This window comes from Calypte anna, chromosome 18 (assembly GCF_003957555.1).
Source record: "Calypte anna isolate BGI_N300 chromosome 18, bCalAnn1_v1.p, whole genome shotgun sequence".
Lineage (NCBI taxonomy): Eukaryota > Metazoa > Chordata > Aves > Apodiformes > Trochilidae > Calypte > Calypte anna.
This window is the reverse complement of record NC_044263.1, coordinates 6,381,591-6,399,736: the sequence shown is the minus strand read 5'-3', so window position 1 is coordinate 6,399,736 and position 18,146 is coordinate 6,381,591. Positions and strand designations below refer to the sequence as shown.

Below are 18,146 nucleotides of genomic sequence, written 5' to 3'. Positions count from 1 at the left end.
GTTGGACCAGAACTGGTGGTGGGAAGAGTGCAGGGTGGGCAAATCCTCTACCAAAGGAGAGGGCAGAGATGGAGGCTGAGCATGGACCCACAACCCCCCCCACACTGGGTGCCCTGGCTCCATTTACCCCCTGCCTCCATCCCAGAGCCTGGTTTCTTTCTAACATGCAGCCACCCAGCAGCTGCCAGTGCTCACACACTGAACAGTGACATTGCTCTCACAGGCAGAGGGGGCTGGGGACAGAATGGGTGGGGGGGGGGGGCCAGGAAGGGAGGGGGGCAGGCTGACACGGCCCCTGCAGCAGGGATAAAAAGCAGATTATGGCTCATTGCTTGTAATCTGGCTTAAAACTGGACGCCGTCACCACTGTCAATTTGGGCTAAGAGAAGCATTTAATAAGCTTCAAAAGACACAGGCCAAAAAACCCAACAAAAAAACCAACCAAAAAAAAAAACCCCACCAAAAACCAATGGAAAAATACAAACCCCCCAAGGCTCAAGGCATCCCTTGCACTGGGCAGCACCAAGAACTGCAGGATCCTTCCTGATCCAGAACCAGGCAATTTGACACTTGTTATCCCAACCCACCCCACCAGGCAGGACCCAGGCTCTGCTGGGGTTTCACTGCAGGAGGCACAAAGCAAATGAATGCTCAGGTCTGCATGGAGCTGACCAGAAGTGCAGAGCCAAGGCTCCCTCCTCCCCAGACCAGAGGAGCTGCCTTGCCCTGGGACTCATGGCAGGAGCCACGGTGCCTGGCTGCCTGCTCCAGGATGAAAGCAGACACAAAGCAGGCAGACTCCAGCAGCAGGTCCAGTTTGGCTTTCCCAGCAGGGTTTATTTAAAAAAAAATTATTATTAAAAGAAGTTTTCTCAGGCACACACGACAAGGCCACAAAGCCATTTGGCTTCAGGCTTAAAGGGGGAAGCAGCAAGACACAAGAAACTTATCCACATGTCTGAGCAGCCCTCCCGCCAGGTGCACAACTCCCCTCACCTGCCACAGCTCACTCCATGCTGAAAGGACTCAAAGGACAAGAATCATTCCCAGGGCTGCAGTGATGCAAGGCCAGCCAGCAGCCTCACACGTCTAGAGACACTTCAGGAACCCAAAGTTCATGGTTACTGGAGAGGCTCACGAGTCAGCACACACCTCCCCAGAGTGGCCACCAGCCCCAGGCACAAGCCCTGTGCTCCTGGCCCTGCCCTTGCCCCAGGACAGCACCAGCACCATGTCCATCCACTGCTGCTTCAGTGCCCGAGCAGCTGCAGCATCTCCTGAGGATCCACTATCTTCTCTCTGGGTTTGCCAGCAGCTTTGCCTCTTGCCACTTCTGCAGCATCTATCTTCTCCCAGTCTGAGAAGGAAACAGGATGGACCCCTGGGGTGACAGCAAGAGACAGGAGGGATCAGTTCATCAAGGGATAATGACCTCAGCTTCACCTCCCCGTGAGCAGGGACCTGACCTGACGTGCCAGCAAACCCTGCCCTTGCCCAGCACCAGACTTGAGCCTCACAAAGGAACAATAAATCCTAACCCTGAGAGGAGAGGGAGGGATGTCAGGTTCCAGCTGACTTGGGGAAGTCAGATCTTTGAGTGTGGCATCACCTTAGGGGACACCAACAGCTTCCAGTTCACTGAACAACCTCAGATGGTTTGGAGGCAAAACACAAACTTGAACTGAACACCCTTAAACACAGCAACAACAAATTGCTCCCTTGGGTATTTTAATGTTTTCCCCAATCTTGCCTGGAAGGAATGCCAGGAAGGCCACTCAGAAGGAAGAGTTCACTATCTAGGCAGTGACAGTGACATTTAAGCCAAGGTCTGTGATGCTTTTAATGGCCCTTCCCAGAAAGTGGTCATTAACCTCAGCAATGGTGCTGAGGGAATTTAAGTGCTGCTCTCCCTGGGCTTTGAAACAACAGAACAGCAGCACAACACAATTCCTTGGTTTGGACTCCACATCCAAAAGTGGCTTCTGGGACTCACTGCCCCAGAACACCCCAATCCAGGAGTTTGGCTGTGTTACACCTTCCTGCTGGCTGTGACAGTGGCTCACACACACACACACACACACACACACACACACACACACACTCTCCCACTGACCTCGGCTCTGCAGGAGGCTCCCCACGGCCCCAAAGCCTTCTCTGGGGGAGGACACATCCAGCACCCCCACCTGGAGATCCTCCAGCACTGACTGGGCAGTGTCAAAGCTGTCGTTCATGGTGGTGATGATCACACCTGTGGGTCCTCTCTTCACCCACCCGCTGCAGTACAGACCTGCACAGACACACAGTTCAGACCAGCAGGAGGGCAGGGATCCTCCTGGCTGTGAGCCCTTCCCTGGGTATCACATCAAGCTGTGGGCAGTGGGAGAATCTGCCCAAGGTGGGCAGAGAGTGTGGATCTGCCACAGGGATCTGTGTGTGCCAGGACTGGCACTGAGCTGCATCACTTTAGTGACAGGCTCCAAGGGCCAACAGAATCATCAGATTGTTTGGGCTGGAGAAGACCTTCAGGACCATCAAGTCCAACCATTAACCCAGCACTGCCAAGGTCACCACTAAACCATGTCCCTCAGCACCACATCTACAGAGCTTTAAACCTACACAGCACTGTTTGCTGCAAACCTGGACATCCCCAACATAAGCTGGGGACAGGCCAGGTCCCAACACCTGACAGAGACAGCTCATTTCCCAGTGTCCACGGAGACACTGAGACTCAAGTGTGTGACCACCTTCTATCAGTGTCCTTGGGAAATGGAGCTTCCATCCCAACACCCAGCTGCACTTGGCATATCCCATGATTTCCCATGAATATCCCCAGGGATACAGACCTGGGACCCCCTCCACTCTGCCCGAGCTGTTGGGGATGATGCCACGCTGGGTGTCAAAGGGCACTGCTGGGTCCAGGGGCAGGATCTGGTAGCCAATGCTGCTGAGCACCAGCCCACACTCCAGCTCCTCCATATCTCCTGTGGGAACAGCTTTGGCAGTGTCACCTGAGCCCTGAGAGAGAGAGAGAGGCTGCTGACCACCAGACAGTCACCAGATGCAGAGCTGCAGCCTCCTCCAGTCCCCTTTGGCACCCTTGATCCCTGGGAATTTGTTAGAAGTCTCTCTGCAGCAGCATGGAACAAGCTCCCTTCAGACACGGAGAGGCTCGTGGTGGTGGGACTGCCTTCCCCATGGACCTGCCAGCAGCCCCTCCAACACAAAGCTGCCTTTGGAGAAGGTTCCCAAGGGCATCCTGCCTCATCCCCAGCCCCCCAGCAGCCTGTACCTCCAGGTGGGTCAGGGCCATGCGGATGCCCCTTGCCCTTTTGCCATCAGCTGTGGGCAGCACTGCCTGGGGGCTGCGCTGGAATTTCAGCCCCCACTCCCTGGGAGCTGCTGCCTGCCCTTCCATCTTCCTCTCCCCAGGCTTCTCCAGGGCTGTTTTGATCATCAGCTCAGTCAGTCGCTTCCTGGGCCTGGGGGCATCTAGAAAGGAGGAGAGGGTGAGCTTCAGGAGAGGAACCACAGCAAAAAACAAAAAAACCCTCGGGACACTGCAGGGAGCCAAGAGCTTGTCCAGGCAGGTTCAGTGGTATCTGAGGGTCCATTTGGAGTTTGTCAATGGGAGCCCCACGCCTCTGAGATGACAAACTGCAAATCAAAGTGACCAGGAGAGCTCCTGAGGCTTGAAGCCAGTGGGACACACAAATCAAAGCCTGCAGTTTTGCTGTCTTGCTGGTGCTCAGAGGCATCAGCCTGTGGAGAAGAGCAGGTCTCTGGACACCCTTGAACTCAGAGTTTTCTTTTTAGCTCTGCAGGAAGCTCTTAAATCAATAGCTTTGGGATTTCTCCTTCAAGGTTCCCCCAGCCCTCCTGAACCTCCTGTCCTCATCACTCAGAGTAAGCATCACTCTCAGGCAGCAAAGTGGCCACACAAAGAGAGAAATGAGCTGTTCCCTTGTCTTCCTCCTAGCACTGAGCCACACCATGGCCAGCTGGCTGCCACACTGAGCACAGGGCAGGAGCTTCTCTGATGCATAACATGAGCATTTGCAGAGCACTCCTGGATGTTTGCCTGTCAGGGTTAAGTCCTTGTCTGGAGGAACTTCCCTCACCTTTAACAGCATTTTCAAGGCCTGTGAAGTCAGCAGGGTTCAGGACAGGTCTGGTCCCAGGCAGATTTATCATCTCTCGTAGCTCCTGAGAATTACAAGTAGGAAGATGTCACCCCCTGTGCAAAAAGGTCACCCAACAGCCCCAGCTCTCCTTCCCCAGCAGTCCAGGCTAGGGGCCAGCAAATGAGTGCAGGAAGGAGGATATCTGGGTTCCCCATCCATCCCTGGACCACCCCTCCCCATTAAGAACAGGCAGCTGGGGCTGAAGGCTGTGGGACACAGCTGCCCACCAGCACCTCCAGCCTCACCTTGATAGTGAAAGCAACTTGGAGAGGTCCCCTCCTCCCAACCAGCCAGACACGTTTCACCTTGCTGCAGGCAAGAGCTGCCAGGGAGCAGTCAGTGATGTCTGTCTTCTGCAAGACAGAGACAGGAGAGGGGGATGAGGGCAGATCTGGAGGGAGCTGGGGGAAAGGCACAGCTTCTGAAGGTGAAAAAAAAATCAGCAGAAAAGCAGGGGAGAAAAACAGGCTGTGTGATCCTGGGTAAGGATGGGAAACAAATCACCTCCTTCTGCACAAAGCCCCTGGCACAGCTCTGTGAATCCACAGGGTACCCCCAAGAGGCAACAGCCTTCCTCAGGGAAAGCTCCCAAAGCCAGGAGAGTTTGAGGTTTTGCTGAGATGCAGCAGAGAGTGAAATCGGGCCCCAGGCTGCTGCCTTCACAGCAGAACCCTGTGGCTCACCCTGAGGAGCTGCAGTGGGGACAGGAGGATCCGGGCGACATCCAGGGCCACATTGCCATGACCCAGAACCACTGCTGTCTCACAGCTCAGGTCAGGCTTCAGCTGCAGGGAGAGAAAGACCCATCCATCAGTAAATCCACCCAGTCTCCATGATGTCCACCCCACCTGGACTCACTCTGACCACCCACATTTCCCTCCCACCCCTCTTTTCTCAAAAAAAACCAACCCCAAACCTTAACCCAAAGAGGTGGTGCAGATAAACCCCACACCAGCCCCTTCCCCAAGCACACACAGCAACACAGCTGCTCCAGGCATCCCAGCCAATCCCTGTCCTGCTCTTTCTGTGATGACATCTGAGGGAGCAAGAGGTATTTTTGGCCAAAAAACCTTCTCAGGCCAAAGCAGAGCATCATCCCCCCCCCAGGGTCCCATCTGGCCTGGCCAAAACGTGCTGCCAGCCCAGAGCGCCAGCTAATCCTCTCTCACTGGTGTGCAAATTGTTCACATTTCGACCATCTAAGAAGGATTTAACATGGTGCCTGCTAATCTTTTCCAATTGTGGGGCTTTCAGGACTTAATCTGGAACTGAATGCCTTCATTTGGATGCAGGACAGGGAGGAAGGGCAGGGAAACACAAGGCTGTACTCACGTCCTGGTTCTCAGGCAGCCCGTTGTACCAGCCCACGAACTCACGGGCTGAATAAACACCAGAGAGGTTCTCCCCTGGGATCCCCAGCACCCGGCTGCCTTCAGCACCATAACTCTGAGGAAGGAGCAGACTCAGTCAGATATGTGCAGGGTTTGAGATCAAAACACCAATCTCCCTTTCCAGCTGCTGCCAGGGTCTCTGCACAGCTGCCAAACCTTCCTGAGGGCCAGGATACCCCATGGAGGGGCTACACAGCCTGAGCACAGAGGCTCCATCCACCCCATCCCTTGGGCTCCAGACCAAACTTCCTTGGGCCAAGGCAGAGCCTGACAAGCTAGGGAATGAACAAGAGGGACAAATCCACATCAGGTGGAAAGAGGTATTAGCCATCAAAGGGAAGAGGTTCCTCAGCCACTGCCCCTTGCAGCAGGGTTTCAGAGACCCCTGTTTGATGCTACATTCCAGCAGATATTCCCTGCAAGGCTTCAGAAAAGCCTCAAAGCACCAGAGCTGCCCTAAGGCTGGGGAAGAGTCTACCAGGGTGATAAGACACCCAGAAACACCTCCTCCAAACCCTCCCCATGGGGAATAACCCTTCAGCCCTTGTCCAGGACATCTGGGGAGCTCAGGCAGCTCTGTCCCAGTACCCACCAGCACCACGGCGTGGTAAGCCTGCTGCAGCTCTGCCACTGTCACATCCCTGCCCACGGTGACGTTCCCGTAGTAGGCGCAGCGCTCCGAGCGCGCCGTCTGCGTGAAGGCGTTGATCACGTTCTGCCAAGATCAGAGGAGCACCAGGGAGTGATGGCCCAGCCAAGGCCAGTAGCTGGCAGGAGGTCCCTGTTCCCAGCTCCCCCAGCCTTGAGATGCTTCTCCCCCTCCCCGAGTCAAGTTATTCCGGGATTCTTATCTAGCAACAGCCGCAGATAATTCCCGGGGAGATAAGCACAGCTGTGTCCTGGCACTCTTCCCACCACCATTTCTGGAAAGGTAAAAAAAAATTTAAAATCCATCATTTGGAGGAAGCACCAACCTTCACCTCAGGGTGGTCTGGAGCCACTCCAAAACGGACGAGTCCAAAAGGAACCAGCAGCTTCTCATAGATGTCCACTTGGGCCCCACCGTGGTGCTGCAGGAGGAGGAGGTCACAGTTCAGGGATGAGGACAGAAAAGCCCCGGAAGGACAGGGACAAGGGGGTTCCTATCACCAGGAACAGCCTCTTCCAGGCACAGGGTGATGCTGGGCCTGTTACTACCAGTTCAGCTGCAGCATGACCCCAACCACCATCAATTACTCCCCGGCTCCTCTTCCAGACTAACTTGGTGATTATGTAGCACCTGGGGGGCTGACAAAAGGGGTCTCAGACAGATGTTTTGGTGCAAGGCTTTTGTTATCTTATATTCCAAGTCAGCAGCTTCCCAGAGATTAAGCAGCCCTGAAACTTGTCCCTGAGGATTAGTGACAGCTCTTCTCCAACATGTCCCAGAGACAAGGCAGCAGGTTTTTAATGATGGGGTAAAGCTGCTGCATCCCTGGTCAGTGCCAGCCACCCAGTGCTGTCCTCAGGTCCCAACTGCTCAAAGCAGAAATGTTACAGGGAAAGGATCACCCCGAGGGAAATGGATCATCCCAGGTGAAAAGGAGCACCCTGGGGCAAGTTGGATCACTCTGGGGCAAGCTGGATCACTCTGGGGTGATCCTTCTTTATTCCACCTGGGGGAGGAGGCAGCAGGAGAGCCTGTCCTGTGCATTCCCTTAGCACAGGAGTTGGTGTCACCCCTGTGAGGTGACCACAGCTCTCAGCAGAGTGGATCTCTGCTACTTATTGAATCCTAAAAAAAATCCCTGAGGCCACACTGGCAGCAGCCCCACCAGGCCTGGCTCTGGTTCTGATGGCCCAAGGATGGGGAGCGTGGTTCCCACCCCAAGGGAAGAGCCCAGGAGGGCTCTGTGGGGTCAGGGCAGCCCTGGGAAAGTCCAGGCTGGATTCCTGGGACCAGCAGCAGTTGGGAGCTGGAGGCACGAACACAGGGATCCAGCTGGGATGGATCAGGAGCACAGGCAGAGGAATCTTCCCAGGATGCTGAAGCAAACAGGGAGAGGGGAAGAGGAGGAGGAAGGAAACCCAAACGAGGACAGGGCTGCCCTGACACCACAGAGCAGGACTGGGAGCCCCCAGACCCCCTCAGATCTGGAGGGGGGGGGGTCCCTTTCCTCGCCCCCAGACCCCCCAATTCCCTGGTACCTTGAGGATGTGCTGAGCCGTGTAGAAGCCGGCAGGGCCGCTGCCCACGACACAGACACGAGGGGCGGGGGCCGTGGGGGAGGACAGGCACCTCCGGAGCGCTGCGACAGGGAGGACAGGCAGGAGGTGACGATGCCACTCGAGTGCCACCACCCCCCGGACCCGGCCACAGCCCTCCCGTGGAGCCCAGCACCCACCCAGCGGGGCTCGTCCCCCCACGCCGGCCATGGCACCAGCGGGGCTGCGAAGGGCGGACGGGGTTTATGTACCGGCCCGGTGGTTCGGCCCCCGGGGGGGTCTGAGGCGGAACCGCCTCGAGGTCAAGGCCGGCGGCTCCCGCGCTCCGCGAAACCCGAGGCCTTGGGACGGGACGAGGGGGGAACCGGGGGGGTGTCAGCTGCCCCCGAGCCGGGCACCGGGCACCGCAACCCAGACCCGCGGGCCTGCAGCCCCCCAGAGCTGGAGCACGGGCACAGCTCCCGCAGCCGCTCGGGCCCACGGGACCGGTTTCCCGCACAGCCCCGGTACCTCCACGCCCCATGTGCCCCTACAGCCCCGGTTCCCCAGCCCCTGCTTCCCGCGCTCGCTGTCCTCCCCACCGGCCCCGTCTCTCCCGCAGCCTCCGTTCTCCCAGTCCCGGTTCCCCCCGGTTCGCCCGGGGTCGGTTTCCCGCGCAGCCCTTCGGGCCCGGAGCCCCGGTTCACAGCCCTTGTCCCCCCGCTCCCGGGACACGCGTGTCCGTGTCCGTGTCCCCCCCTATCCCGCCAGGCTCCCGGTGACGTCACAGACCCCGCCCCTCACCGCGCGACCCGCCGCCTCCCCAGCACGCGCTGCCCGGTACCATCCCGGACGCCGCCGCCGCTACGGCTGCTGAGACCCCGCCCCCATCCCCGCCAACCAATCGCGAGACGGGAAATGCTCTACTTTGCATAACCACGCCCCCAAAGGGAACCGGCGCTCCGCCCACGCTGCTCCAGCCAATGGCAGCCGGCAGCTACCGGAAACACGCGGTACCATAGAGAGGGCGGTAGGGAGAGGCCGTCTCGGGGTCACTCGCGCCGCCGCTCTCTATGGCGAGGCCTCCGCGGTACCCAGGGCTCCCCCGCACCGGCTCCATCCCCGCGTCCGCTAATTGCCCGCATCCCTTAATTGCCGGGAGGGATTGGCTGTGGGAGTCTGCGGGACTGCTTTAACCCCCTTCTTTAAACCCCGTCGCCGGGGGAGACCCGCAGGAAAGGATAAAACATCCGTGCAGAAGGATAATTAATTAATTAAGGATAATTAATGTTGCTGCGGGGCTCCTGCCCCGGCTCCCCCCACCGTCCCTGCTTTGTCCCCACCTTAATCCCCATCACTTGGCTCATTTCAAACCCCCAGACTCACACCTCCCGTGCAAGAGCATCCCCGTCATTCCTCAGCCCCGGGTGACACACGGGGCAGAGAAATCATCTCCGCAGCGCCAGGAGGCATTCGGGGCTTGTACAGATGCCAAACCGCGCAGGAGAGCGCTCCCGGGGCTTTTTAAAAGCAATTAAGAACGAGAGGAGTTTACAGCTAGAAGCAGATGTTAATTAGAGTCATTAAACCCCACGGCTTTCTCGCTGGGTCTTGCAAATTGGGTCCTGGGCTCCTGCAAAGCTGCCCCGGGAATCACAGAATCACAGAGTCGGCTGGGTTGGAAGGGACCTCAGAGATCATCGAGTTCAACCCTTGATCCACTACTGCTGCAGTTCCCAGCCCATGGCACTGAGTGCCACATCCAGGCTCTTTTGAAATATCTCCAGACATGGAGAATCCACTGCTTCCCTGGGCAGCCCATTCCAATGCCTGATCACCCTCTCCAGAAAGAAATTCTTTCTCATCTCCAACCTAAACCTCCCCTGGCACAACTTGAGACCCTGCCCTCTTGTCTTGCTGAGAGTTGCCTGGGAAAAGAGCCCAACCCCCCCCTGGCTCCAACCTCCTTTCAGGGAGTTTTAGAGAGTGATGAGGTCCCCTCTGAGCCTCCTCTTCTCCAGGCTGAACACCCCCAGCTCCCTCAGCCTCTCCTCATAGGGTCTGTGCTCGAGCCCCTTCACCAGCCTGGTTGCCCTCCTTTGGACCTGCTCCAGGACCTCGATATCCTTCCTGAACTGAGGGGCCCAGAAAGGGCAGCTGCTCCCGGGACACGGCTCCTCCGGGGGATGCGGTGAGGACCGGGCTGTCTGACAGCTTCCCAGCCGCAGCCCTGAGGTCCCAGCTCAGCTCAGCAAATCCCAGCCCCGAGAGATGAGGCTGGAGCTGCAGCTCTGACCCCTTTGCAATCGCCCCCTCAAAGGGCTGAGTTTAAATCTGGGGCGCTGCTCGATGCAGAAATTGAGGAGGTTCTGAGCACGGGTACCCCAGAGATCATCATTTCCCCTGCTGACCTCTGCTGACAGGGAATAATCCACGTATATCCCAAATAAATTCCCTCCCGCTAGCACACAGCTGCCTTTAGATGGCACTGCCTGTGACACCAGACACGTTTTCCCAGCTTTTTCCCCTTTTCCCAGCTGGGGGAAGGGCTGCTCCTTCGATCAGCGCTTACAAACATTTTTTAGGACATTTTCTTGCAACCAGGGAGGAGAAGGAGCGTTTTGTGTCCAGCCTCCTCCCACCGCCCGGGGACGCTTCAGAACCGAAAGCATTCCCGAGAATGCTCCCGGGAATTCCCGAGGGAGCCGGGAGCACCTTTCCTCTGGCACACTGAGCACACATAAGCTCTGGTGCTCAATGAAGAGACCAAAAGGGGCAGGAGAGCAGCTCTGGGGAGGGTCTCTGGGACCCCCGAGCCCCAGGTGACCCCAGGAGCACCCTGGTTCAGCCATCCCCTTCCCCAGCTCCCCCCCCACACACACAGACCCAGCAGAACCTGTACTCAAAGGGCAAGAATTTGCCCTTTGTGTGTTTCACAATGTCCTGAGAATCAATAAAGGGGCGTGGGGCCCATCTGGGGGGACACAACCAGCCCTGGGCACCGGCATCCCCCAGGATAAATCCCAAATTCCCTGGTTCTGATGCCAAAGGGGTCATGCTGGGGGGAATCCAGGGTCACCTTCCCCCCATCCCCAAGGATGTTGGAGCTGCTGCACGGGGACCCATCCCAGCTCTGGCCCCGTGTCACAACAGCCACCTGGGGACACTTCTGCAGTGGGTCTGAGGCCATTCCTGTATGGGGTGAAGGAGAAGATGGATCATAGAATCATAGAATCATAGAATCATAGAATTGGCTGGGTTGGAAGGGACCTCAGAGATCATCAAGTCCAACCCTTGATCCACTCCTGCTGCAGTTCCCAGCCCATGGCACTCAGTGCCACATCCAGGCTCTTTTGAAATATCTCCAGACACGGAGAATCCACTACTTCCCTGGGCAGCCCATTCCAATGCCTGATCACCCTCTCCAGAAAGAAATTCTTTCTCATCTCCAACCTAAACCTCCCCTGGCACAACTTAAGACCCTGCCCTCTTGTCTTGCTGAGAGTTGCCTGGGAAAAGAGCCCAACCCCCCCCCTGGCTCCAACCTCCTTTCAGGGAGTTTTAGAGAGTGATGAGGTCTCCCCTGAGCCTCCTCTTCTCCAGGCTGAACACCCCCAGCTCCCTCAGCCTCTCCTCATAGGGTCTGTGCTCGAGTCCCTTCACCAGCCTGGTTGCCCTCCTTTGGACCTGCTCCAGGACCTCGATATCCTTCCTGAACTGAGGGGCCCAGAACTGGACACAGGACTCGAGGTGTGGCCTCACCAGAGCTGAGCACAGAGATGTGATGCCCTCATCACCTCTGGTCATGCCCTGACCCCCACCCTGCTCCCACTTGGGCTGACTGCCTTTTCCTGCTGCCAGCTCCTCACCTGGGATGATGCCGGGATGGATTTTGGAGTGGGGTGGGGGACAAATTCCCTGCTGAACATTTGCAACACCAAGGATTGGGTCTGGGGTCCCCTCCAGTCCCCCAGTACAGATCCAACCCCACTGGGACAAGGGTCCTCCCAGCCCTGCCCTGGGCATGGAACATTCCAGCAACAACCCCTGGGAACAAAGAGGATTCACTGCAACACCTTAAGGCTGAAATTACCAAATCATTGTTCCTAGAAGGGATTGATCTACCCCCAAGCCAGGCAAAGCACAGGCAGCAGTGACACAGCCACGTCCCTTCCCTGAGCCAATATTTGCAGCCTCATCCTGCAGATCCCAGTAGCTTTCAGCCAGGAACTGGCTCTGGATGCTCTGGACACAGAGCTGCATCCCCCCAGCCCTGCTGCAGGGAGGTCCCACAGCAGACTGGGGTTTCCCCTCCCCAAGCGTGGAAGCAGAGTGGATAAAACCAAGACATGGCTGGGAATATGGGGGTTGGGGATCCCCCTTTTCCATCCATGGCATTGTGCTGCCCGGATCTCCTCCGTGGTGGTTCTGTGCATAATTATCAAGCCAAAAGGAAGGTGCTGGAGAGAGATGATCCCAGGCACGAGTCTGCAGAGTCCCCATCCTGCTCCAACCATCCCTGCCACAAGTCCCCATGGGGAGCAGCCCCCTGAGCCTGGGGGTTTTGTCCTCACTGGATGCCCACCAGCTCTGTTATGGGGGGAGCATGGACCATCAGCTCCTCGTATCTCTGGAGGAAGAGCTGGAGCCTGGAGGTGTAGGTGTCCTCATTGTATGGCAGCTTCTTCTGCTTCAGGTACTGGGACACAACGGGTTTGATCTGCAGAGGAAAGGCAGAGTCACCTCTGGGGGGATGTCCCAGTGTCTGTACACAGTTCCCAGGCTGAGGCATCACTGAGTTCTCCAGGAGGCCCATCCCACATGTCCAGGACAGGCAGGAGAAAGCAGCACCAGCTAGACCATCATCTCTGCCATGAAGCTGTGGCTGTCCCCTCCCTGGCAGTGTTCAAGGCCGGGTTGGATGGGGCTTGGAGCAGCCACAGTGGGAGGTGTTCATGCCCATGGCAGGAGGTTGGAACTGGGTGAGCTTTAAGGTCCCTCCCAACCCAAACCAGTCTGGGATTGTGTGAAAGTTAAGAGGCTGGTGACTTCCAGCTGCAGTGACACGGGGACTTCACCCGGGCAGAATGTCTTCACAGGCCCCAGGTTAGGAGTGGTGCCCTGGGGCAGAGCCACCCACCCCCCCACGCTCATCCCTTGCACCCCGTGTGCCCACGCAGCAGTGGGGCTGGGAGGTTCCACCAGGGTAATTACCCCTTCCCTGCAAGACACCTCTGCAGGAGGCAGGTCCTACCAGCCCCACCAGCTCCAGCAAAGGCCACGACCTGAAACCTGCTGCTGCTCCTGCTCCCTTCTCACTGCTTCTTAATTTTTCTCTCGACTTGAGACTGGAAATCCCACGCTGAAGGATCTGCCCTGGGATCCCCTTCAGCTGGGGCAGTGCTGGGAGCCCTGGTTTTGAACCCATCTCAGAGCAACCAGTAACTACAGGAGGTTTGCTGGGACACCAGCTGAAAGGAATGCCAGGCTGGGTGGCATGGGGATGTTCCCCCAAGGAAAGGGTCAGGAGGATGCCAGGCAGCTGGGATGCTGCTGCTTCCAGCTGGAACTGGGGGCAGGGACTGGAAACCCAGGAGAACCAGGAGTGGGGATGGAGGGAGGTGGGTTGGGAGCTGTTGCAAAACAGCGAGGAGTCTCTGGCATGGGCGGAGCAGTGCAGAGGGGGCTGGTGGCAGGGAGAGGGATGCTCTGGTCCCCATGTCACCTCCCAGCACATTATGCCAGCCCTGGGGGCTGCCTCACCTTCAGGCACATGTTGTCGGAGAGGCTGGGGAAGAGGTGATGCTCCACGTGGCAGCTGATGAGTGAGTGGCCAAAGGACCAGTCGAGCAGGGGGTTGCGGGGGAGGTTGAGGACCCCCAGGCTCATCAGGTGAATCCGTGTGGGTTTCCGATCGGGAGCGAACATGGGCAGGCCAATGTGCTGTGGGAGAGGGAGGGTGGGGACCCCAGGGCACCCCCCACCACCCCAGCCCCTTCCTGCCAGAGCAAACCACAGCTCCAGCCACACAAGGACACAAAGATGACAGCCAGGCTGAGCCACATTTTGGGGGTTGGTGCCAATCCCCAAGGTGGGTTCATCCCTAAACCCGCTCCCTCGTGGCCTTGTCTGGCCCTGGAGCCACCAAGGAGCAGCTGGGATCTGTCTCACACCCACCTTGTGCCACCACCTTGTGCCACCAGCCTCTTGCCAACCCAGGACCTTTGCATTCTTCTCCCCTGAGCTCCTCCCAGGGCCACCACCCCCCATCCCAGCACCTTCCCATGAGGACAACATAAAAGGGAGGTGACAACCAAAGCAGCTCCAGCCATCAGTGTCAGGGTTATGTCACCAGCACTGGGTGGTGGCTGTCCTGCCTCCAGCACCATTGGAACATCTCAGAGCTTCAGGTCTTTACCTGGAATATGTTGACATGGATGTAGGGATGGGCCAGGAGGGAGCGGGTGAGCAGCATGCAGAGCAGGATGGACCATGGTGACTGGAAGCCTGAGACATGGAGCAGCAGCCAGTAATGGCAGTAGAGACCCAGAACCATGCAGCAGAGGGTCCGGAGAGCTGCTTTCCACTCCACGTTCCTCAACAAATCTGTGCAAGGAAGGAGAAGCAGCAGATGGAAAAGGTGCTGATGATTCCTCACCATGGCTCCTCCAGCTGCCAACAAACTCCAGGCTGGACCAACCCCCCCAGCCCTGCTGACCCACTGGGTTTTGGGGCTGGAGCTCACAACCTCCCCCCAGCAGCAGCTCCACCTGGGCATCACCACACAGGATTTGGCTGCAGCTTCATTTCTTACCCATCATCTGCACTTTGGGCACTGCCAAGAGCTGTGTCCAGCCTCACAGGACAGGCCTCCTCAGCCTCTTGCTATTTTCAGAGCTCTTCTCTCCCTCATTGCATGGCAGCATCACTCCCTTTGAGCTCCTGCTCTGTCTGCCCCAGTTCATTGTGTCCCACCCTACAGACCCCAACACCTCCACCCTGTACATGGTCAGCAAACACCCTGGGAGATGCTCTGGACAGCCAGGGACCTACACATGACACTGAACCCTGCTATGGTCAAGGGTCTGAACCAAAGAGGGACTGAATCAAGAGGTCTGAATCTGGGACACTTCAGACTCATGATGGCTTTTCCCAGAGCTTCCAACATTTGACCCAAGGTGTGACATGTGTCTGAGCACCAGAAGGAAGGAGAAATGCAGCAGAACCCTTCCCTGGAGTGGGTGCAGCATCACCTGCCTCCCCTGCAGCCCCGTGTCACATTGCTGTAAGTAAATGTGATGCCTCTAAAGGAAGCAGAACCCTTTGGTGGCGACCCAATACCCTGCCCCAGGGTGACTGGGACATGTACCAAGAGCAACCAGAGGGGTTATGATGGGCACTGCAAGAGGTGCAATGAAGAGGTAGACGTAGCGGTTCAGGAAAGGCAACTTCCAGGTGCTGGAGTCCCCCAGGCCAATGACATTGGTGTAGCCATGGTGCATCTTCACGTGGTTGTAGGTGGCTTGTTCAGCTGTGAAAGCTGAGCAGAGCTAGGGAGGGAAGAGAAAGGGGAGGTGATGCCAGTGGCCAAAACACCAGGGTCCTGGGGGAGATTTTCCCCCCCTGGGGAGATGTTTTGCACCCAGGGGAGGTGCTCCAAGCCCCTACAGGTTCCAAACCAGTCTGGAAACAGACTTCTTAGGATTAAACACTGGAAAGCACTGCCAACATTTCCTCAACACATTGTCCTGCTCTTGCAGCCCCAAGGCCAAGGGGATGGACACAAAACCTGGGCGCACAGCATGTCACAGGGGCTGTCCCCACACCCTGCTGCTTCCAGGCAAAGCCCCACCAGCAGGGAGCTTCCCAGTGCTCTCTGCTGTAGTGTTGCTTCTCATAAAACCCTCTTGCACATGGATCATGAAGGTTTTTAATCTATCTCGTTCTCTGGTGGCTGTTCCTGAAGGGTTTGGGGTACTGACAAGATGCTGATGGGTTTTTTCTGGGGTTCTACCACCCAAACCCTGTGGCCCTGCTCACCTCGATGAAGAAGATGGCCCAAACTTTGCCCCAGGACTTGGACTCTGTCAAGGCATTGTGGCTGGCTAGGTGGCTGCCCTTCACAGTCAAAGTGTGATGAACCACGCCAAGGATGAGGACACCCACCAGGAAAGGGATGGCCTGGGCTGACCGCAGGCACAGGAACCCTGTGGAGAAACCAGCCAGGCAGGAGCTCGTGATCCTCTAACCCGGGCTGGAAGCGTTGCTACACCCAATTGTTCCAGCCACTGCCCTAAACCTGTTCTTCAGATGGAGCTGTAGGCATCCAACCCACGCCAGCCAGAAAGCTTCCCCTGCACTGCCTGGCATGCCCAGCCCAGCCAGGCTGGCCATCCTGCTGGAGGTTTGGCCACTTCCAACCACAGAGCCACCAGCCACTACTGGTGCCAGGTCCCATCCCACAGCTCCAGCAGACATGTTCAGCCCTGCCAGGATTTCAGCATCCCCAGGAGTTCAAAGAGAAGAGAAGGAGCAATAATGGGAGCCAGTTGCAGCTTTTTCCAGCCATGTCACCAGAGCTCCGTGCTCAGCCGTGTCCTCCTGCCCCTGCCAGAGCCATTGTCACCAAATCCACCAGAGTTTCCCTGCCCCACGCCAGGGTGCAGCTGGGGACATGCCACTGCCTGCCCTGCACCCATCGGCCCGGGCTCTGTCCCCTTCCCCCAGGCTGTTCCCCGGGTGCCATCGTCACCCACATGGGGTCAGGGTGCCCCGCGGCTCGGGGTGAAGGGGTCGGTGCAGATTTGTTACGGGCTTAATAGGCTGCTAAGAGGCTTCCAGATCAAATGACGCTGCACAACGGTGTGAACGCCCTGAGGAGGAGGTCACACACACACACACACGCACACACACATACCCGACCCCCCAGCCATGGTTTTGGGGGGGTGCCAAGCTACCTGCCGGGAGCAGGAGGAGGCTGCAGGTGAGGATGCTGATGTCCACACCGCGCCGGTCCCACCAGCTGCTGCTCTGCACCACCTTCTGCACCAGCTCCGAGAGTTCGGCCATCAGCGCTTCCTCCCGCTGCCCTGTCCCCTTGGCTGTCACCTTCCCGTCACCCAGCGCTGGTCCCGGTTTCCATCCCTCTGCCGGCACCTCCGTCCCGGTGCCGTGGGGACCCCCGGGGTGGGGGGTACCGCTGACCTGGCCGGTGACCCGCTGTCCCCTCTGCCTCGCCGGGTCCCCATCCTCCAGCGACATTTCCCTGCCGGACAGAGGCCATAGAGGGGAACACCGCCAGCCCCGGGGAGCCTCCCTCCAAACCCCTGGGAGCCCCCCGAATCCCCGGGGACACGCTCCTGGCAGCTCCCGCTGAAGGACATGGGAAGGACAGGGATGGGGGTGGAGGAGGGGGGGGAACCAAGCCAGGGAGGACGCAACCAGCGGAGAGGGCAGCAGCAGCAGAGCCCACCAAGCTCCCACCCTGGGGACACCTCACAGCCCCCTACTCACGCCAGCCCAGGGTGCTTCTCCCGGCGTCGGGTGCCCGGGTCCGGGCTGGGCGCCCCGCGGTGCCGCCGGGGGTTGGGGAAGGGAGGAGCGGGGGAGGACGGGGAGGAGGGAGGATGCAGATGAGCCCTGGCCACAGTACGGCTCGGTGTCCCGGTTCGGAGAGCTGCAGAGGACGGCGGTGGCCATGGGGAGAACGCTGGGCCCGGGGGATGGGGAGGGTGAAGGCAGGGAAGTAGGGAAGGAGGGGGGGAAAGGTGGAGAGAGGCAGTGGAAATGCTGGAGGAGAAGGAGCCGAGTGCCAAAAATAGCCTCAAGATACCCAAGCGGAGCATCGAGAAGCAGGTTAGGGTTTCGCTTCTGCCGGGGAGCAGAAAGAAACGTTGCCTGTCCTGCGAGGGAGCCGGTTTGGGGAGAGAAACAGCGTTTTTCACAGCAAGGAGCAGGCTGTGGGAAGGAGCAGCAGCACACGACTGAGGCTGCCTTCCGTGTCCTGCCTGCTCCAGATCCTTTGGGGTGCCTTTGACCTCATGAGCCCCATTTCTATATGGAGAAAAAACACAAAAACACACTAAAAATCCATCACTTCTTGCTGTGGGGCTGTATTTCTTTTTCTTTTGCAAATCCCCAGGCAAGGCAGGTTTGCTGTAGCCATCACTGGGCTACTCCAGCCCCAAACTGGGATAGGCTCAGCACCTCCAGTGCCAGCCCACCCATGTAGAGACCCCCAGGGGAGCAAACCTTGCACCCAAGATACACCAAGACCCAGTGGGTTATCAGCATACTATGGGGAGGTTGGGGGGGGGGTGTCAAGGTAATTAATAACAAATTAAAAGTCAAGCCAGCTGCAGAAGGGACAGAGCCAAGGGTGCATTAGAGA

General features: G+C 58.0%; 2 protein-coding genes across 4 annotated transcripts; both read right to left on the bottom strand.

Annotated features, from left to right (window-relative positions):
- Positions 1 to 811: 811 nt before the first annotated feature.
- On the bottom strand, positions 812 to 8,633 carry FDXR (ferredoxin reductase). 2 transcript variants are annotated; one of them, XM_030461578.1, is made up of 12 exons: positions 8,561 to 8,633; positions 7,760 to 7,860; positions 6,547 to 6,642; positions 6,165 to 6,287; positions 5,514 to 5,627; positions 4,865 to 4,966; positions 4,427 to 4,534; positions 4,119 to 4,203; positions 3,290 to 3,489; positions 2,844 to 3,015; positions 2,114 to 2,287; positions 812 to 1,381 (listed from the first exon to the last, which is right to left on the bottom strand). In XM_030461578.1, exons 1-12 carry the CDS (start codon positions 8,601 to 8,603, stop codon positions 1,251 to 1,253), a joined length of 1,449 nt encoding a protein of 482 aa, XP_030317438.1. In that variant the 5' UTR covers positions 8,604 to 8,633; the 3' UTR covers positions 812 to 1,250. The 2 variants fall into 2 exon arrangements, with proteins under 2 accessions (XP_030317438.1, XP_030317439.1); XM_030461579.1 differs by lacking the exon at positions 8,561 to 8,633 and adding an exon at positions 7,957 to 8,188.
- A 3,207-nt stretch (positions 8,634 to 11,840) lies between these two features.
- On the bottom strand, positions 11,841 to 17,939 carry FADS6 (fatty acid desaturase 6). 2 transcript variants are annotated; one of them, XM_030461584.1, is made up of 7 exons: positions 17,839 to 17,939; positions 16,714 to 17,021; positions 15,797 to 15,963; positions 15,126 to 15,306; positions 14,175 to 14,362; positions 13,520 to 13,699; positions 11,841 to 12,476 (listed from the first exon to the last, which is right to left on the bottom strand). In XM_030461584.1, the coding sequence occupies exons 2-7, from the start codon at positions 17,015 to 17,017 to the stop codon at positions 12,327 to 12,329; spliced, it is 1,170 nt and encodes a 389-aa protein (XP_030317444.1). In that variant the 5' UTR covers positions 17,018 to 17,021; positions 17,839 to 17,939; the 3' UTR covers positions 11,841 to 12,326. The 2 variants fall into 2 exon arrangements, with proteins under 2 accessions (XP_030317444.1, XP_030317443.1); XM_030461583.1 differs by lacking the exon at positions 17,839 to 17,939 and adding an exon at positions 17,270 to 17,349.
- Positions 17,940 to 18,146: the final 207 nt, after the last annotated feature.

Excerpts from the sequence above, each read along its gene's own strand:
- FDXR (XM_030461578.1), bottom strand. The coding sequence starts at position 8,603 with ATGGTACCGGGCAGCGCGTGCTGGGGAGGCGGCGGGTCGCGCG. Across the intron at positions 4,204-4,426 it reads AAGTTGCTTTCACTATCAAG|GAGCTACGAGAGATGATAAA; the intron begins GTGAGGCTGGAG and ends TGTAATTCTCAG. Across the intron at positions 2,288-2,843 it reads CAGAGTGGAGGGGGTCCCAG|GTCTGTACTGCAGCGGGTGG; the intron begins GTCTGTATCCCT and ends GTGTCTGTGCAG.
- FADS6 (XM_030461584.1), bottom strand. The coding sequence starts at position 17,017 with ATGTCGCTGGAGGATGGGGACCCGGCGAGGCAGAGGGGACAGCGGGTC. Across the intron at positions 14,363-15,125 it reads AACCCCTCTGGTTGCTCTTG|ATTTGTTGAGGAACGTGGAG; the intron begins GTACATGTCCCA and ends TTCCTTGCACAG. Across the intron at positions 13,700-14,174 it reads TCCATGTCAACATATTCCAG|CACATTGGCCTGCCCATGTT; the intron begins GTAAAGACCTGA and ends CCTCTCCCACAG.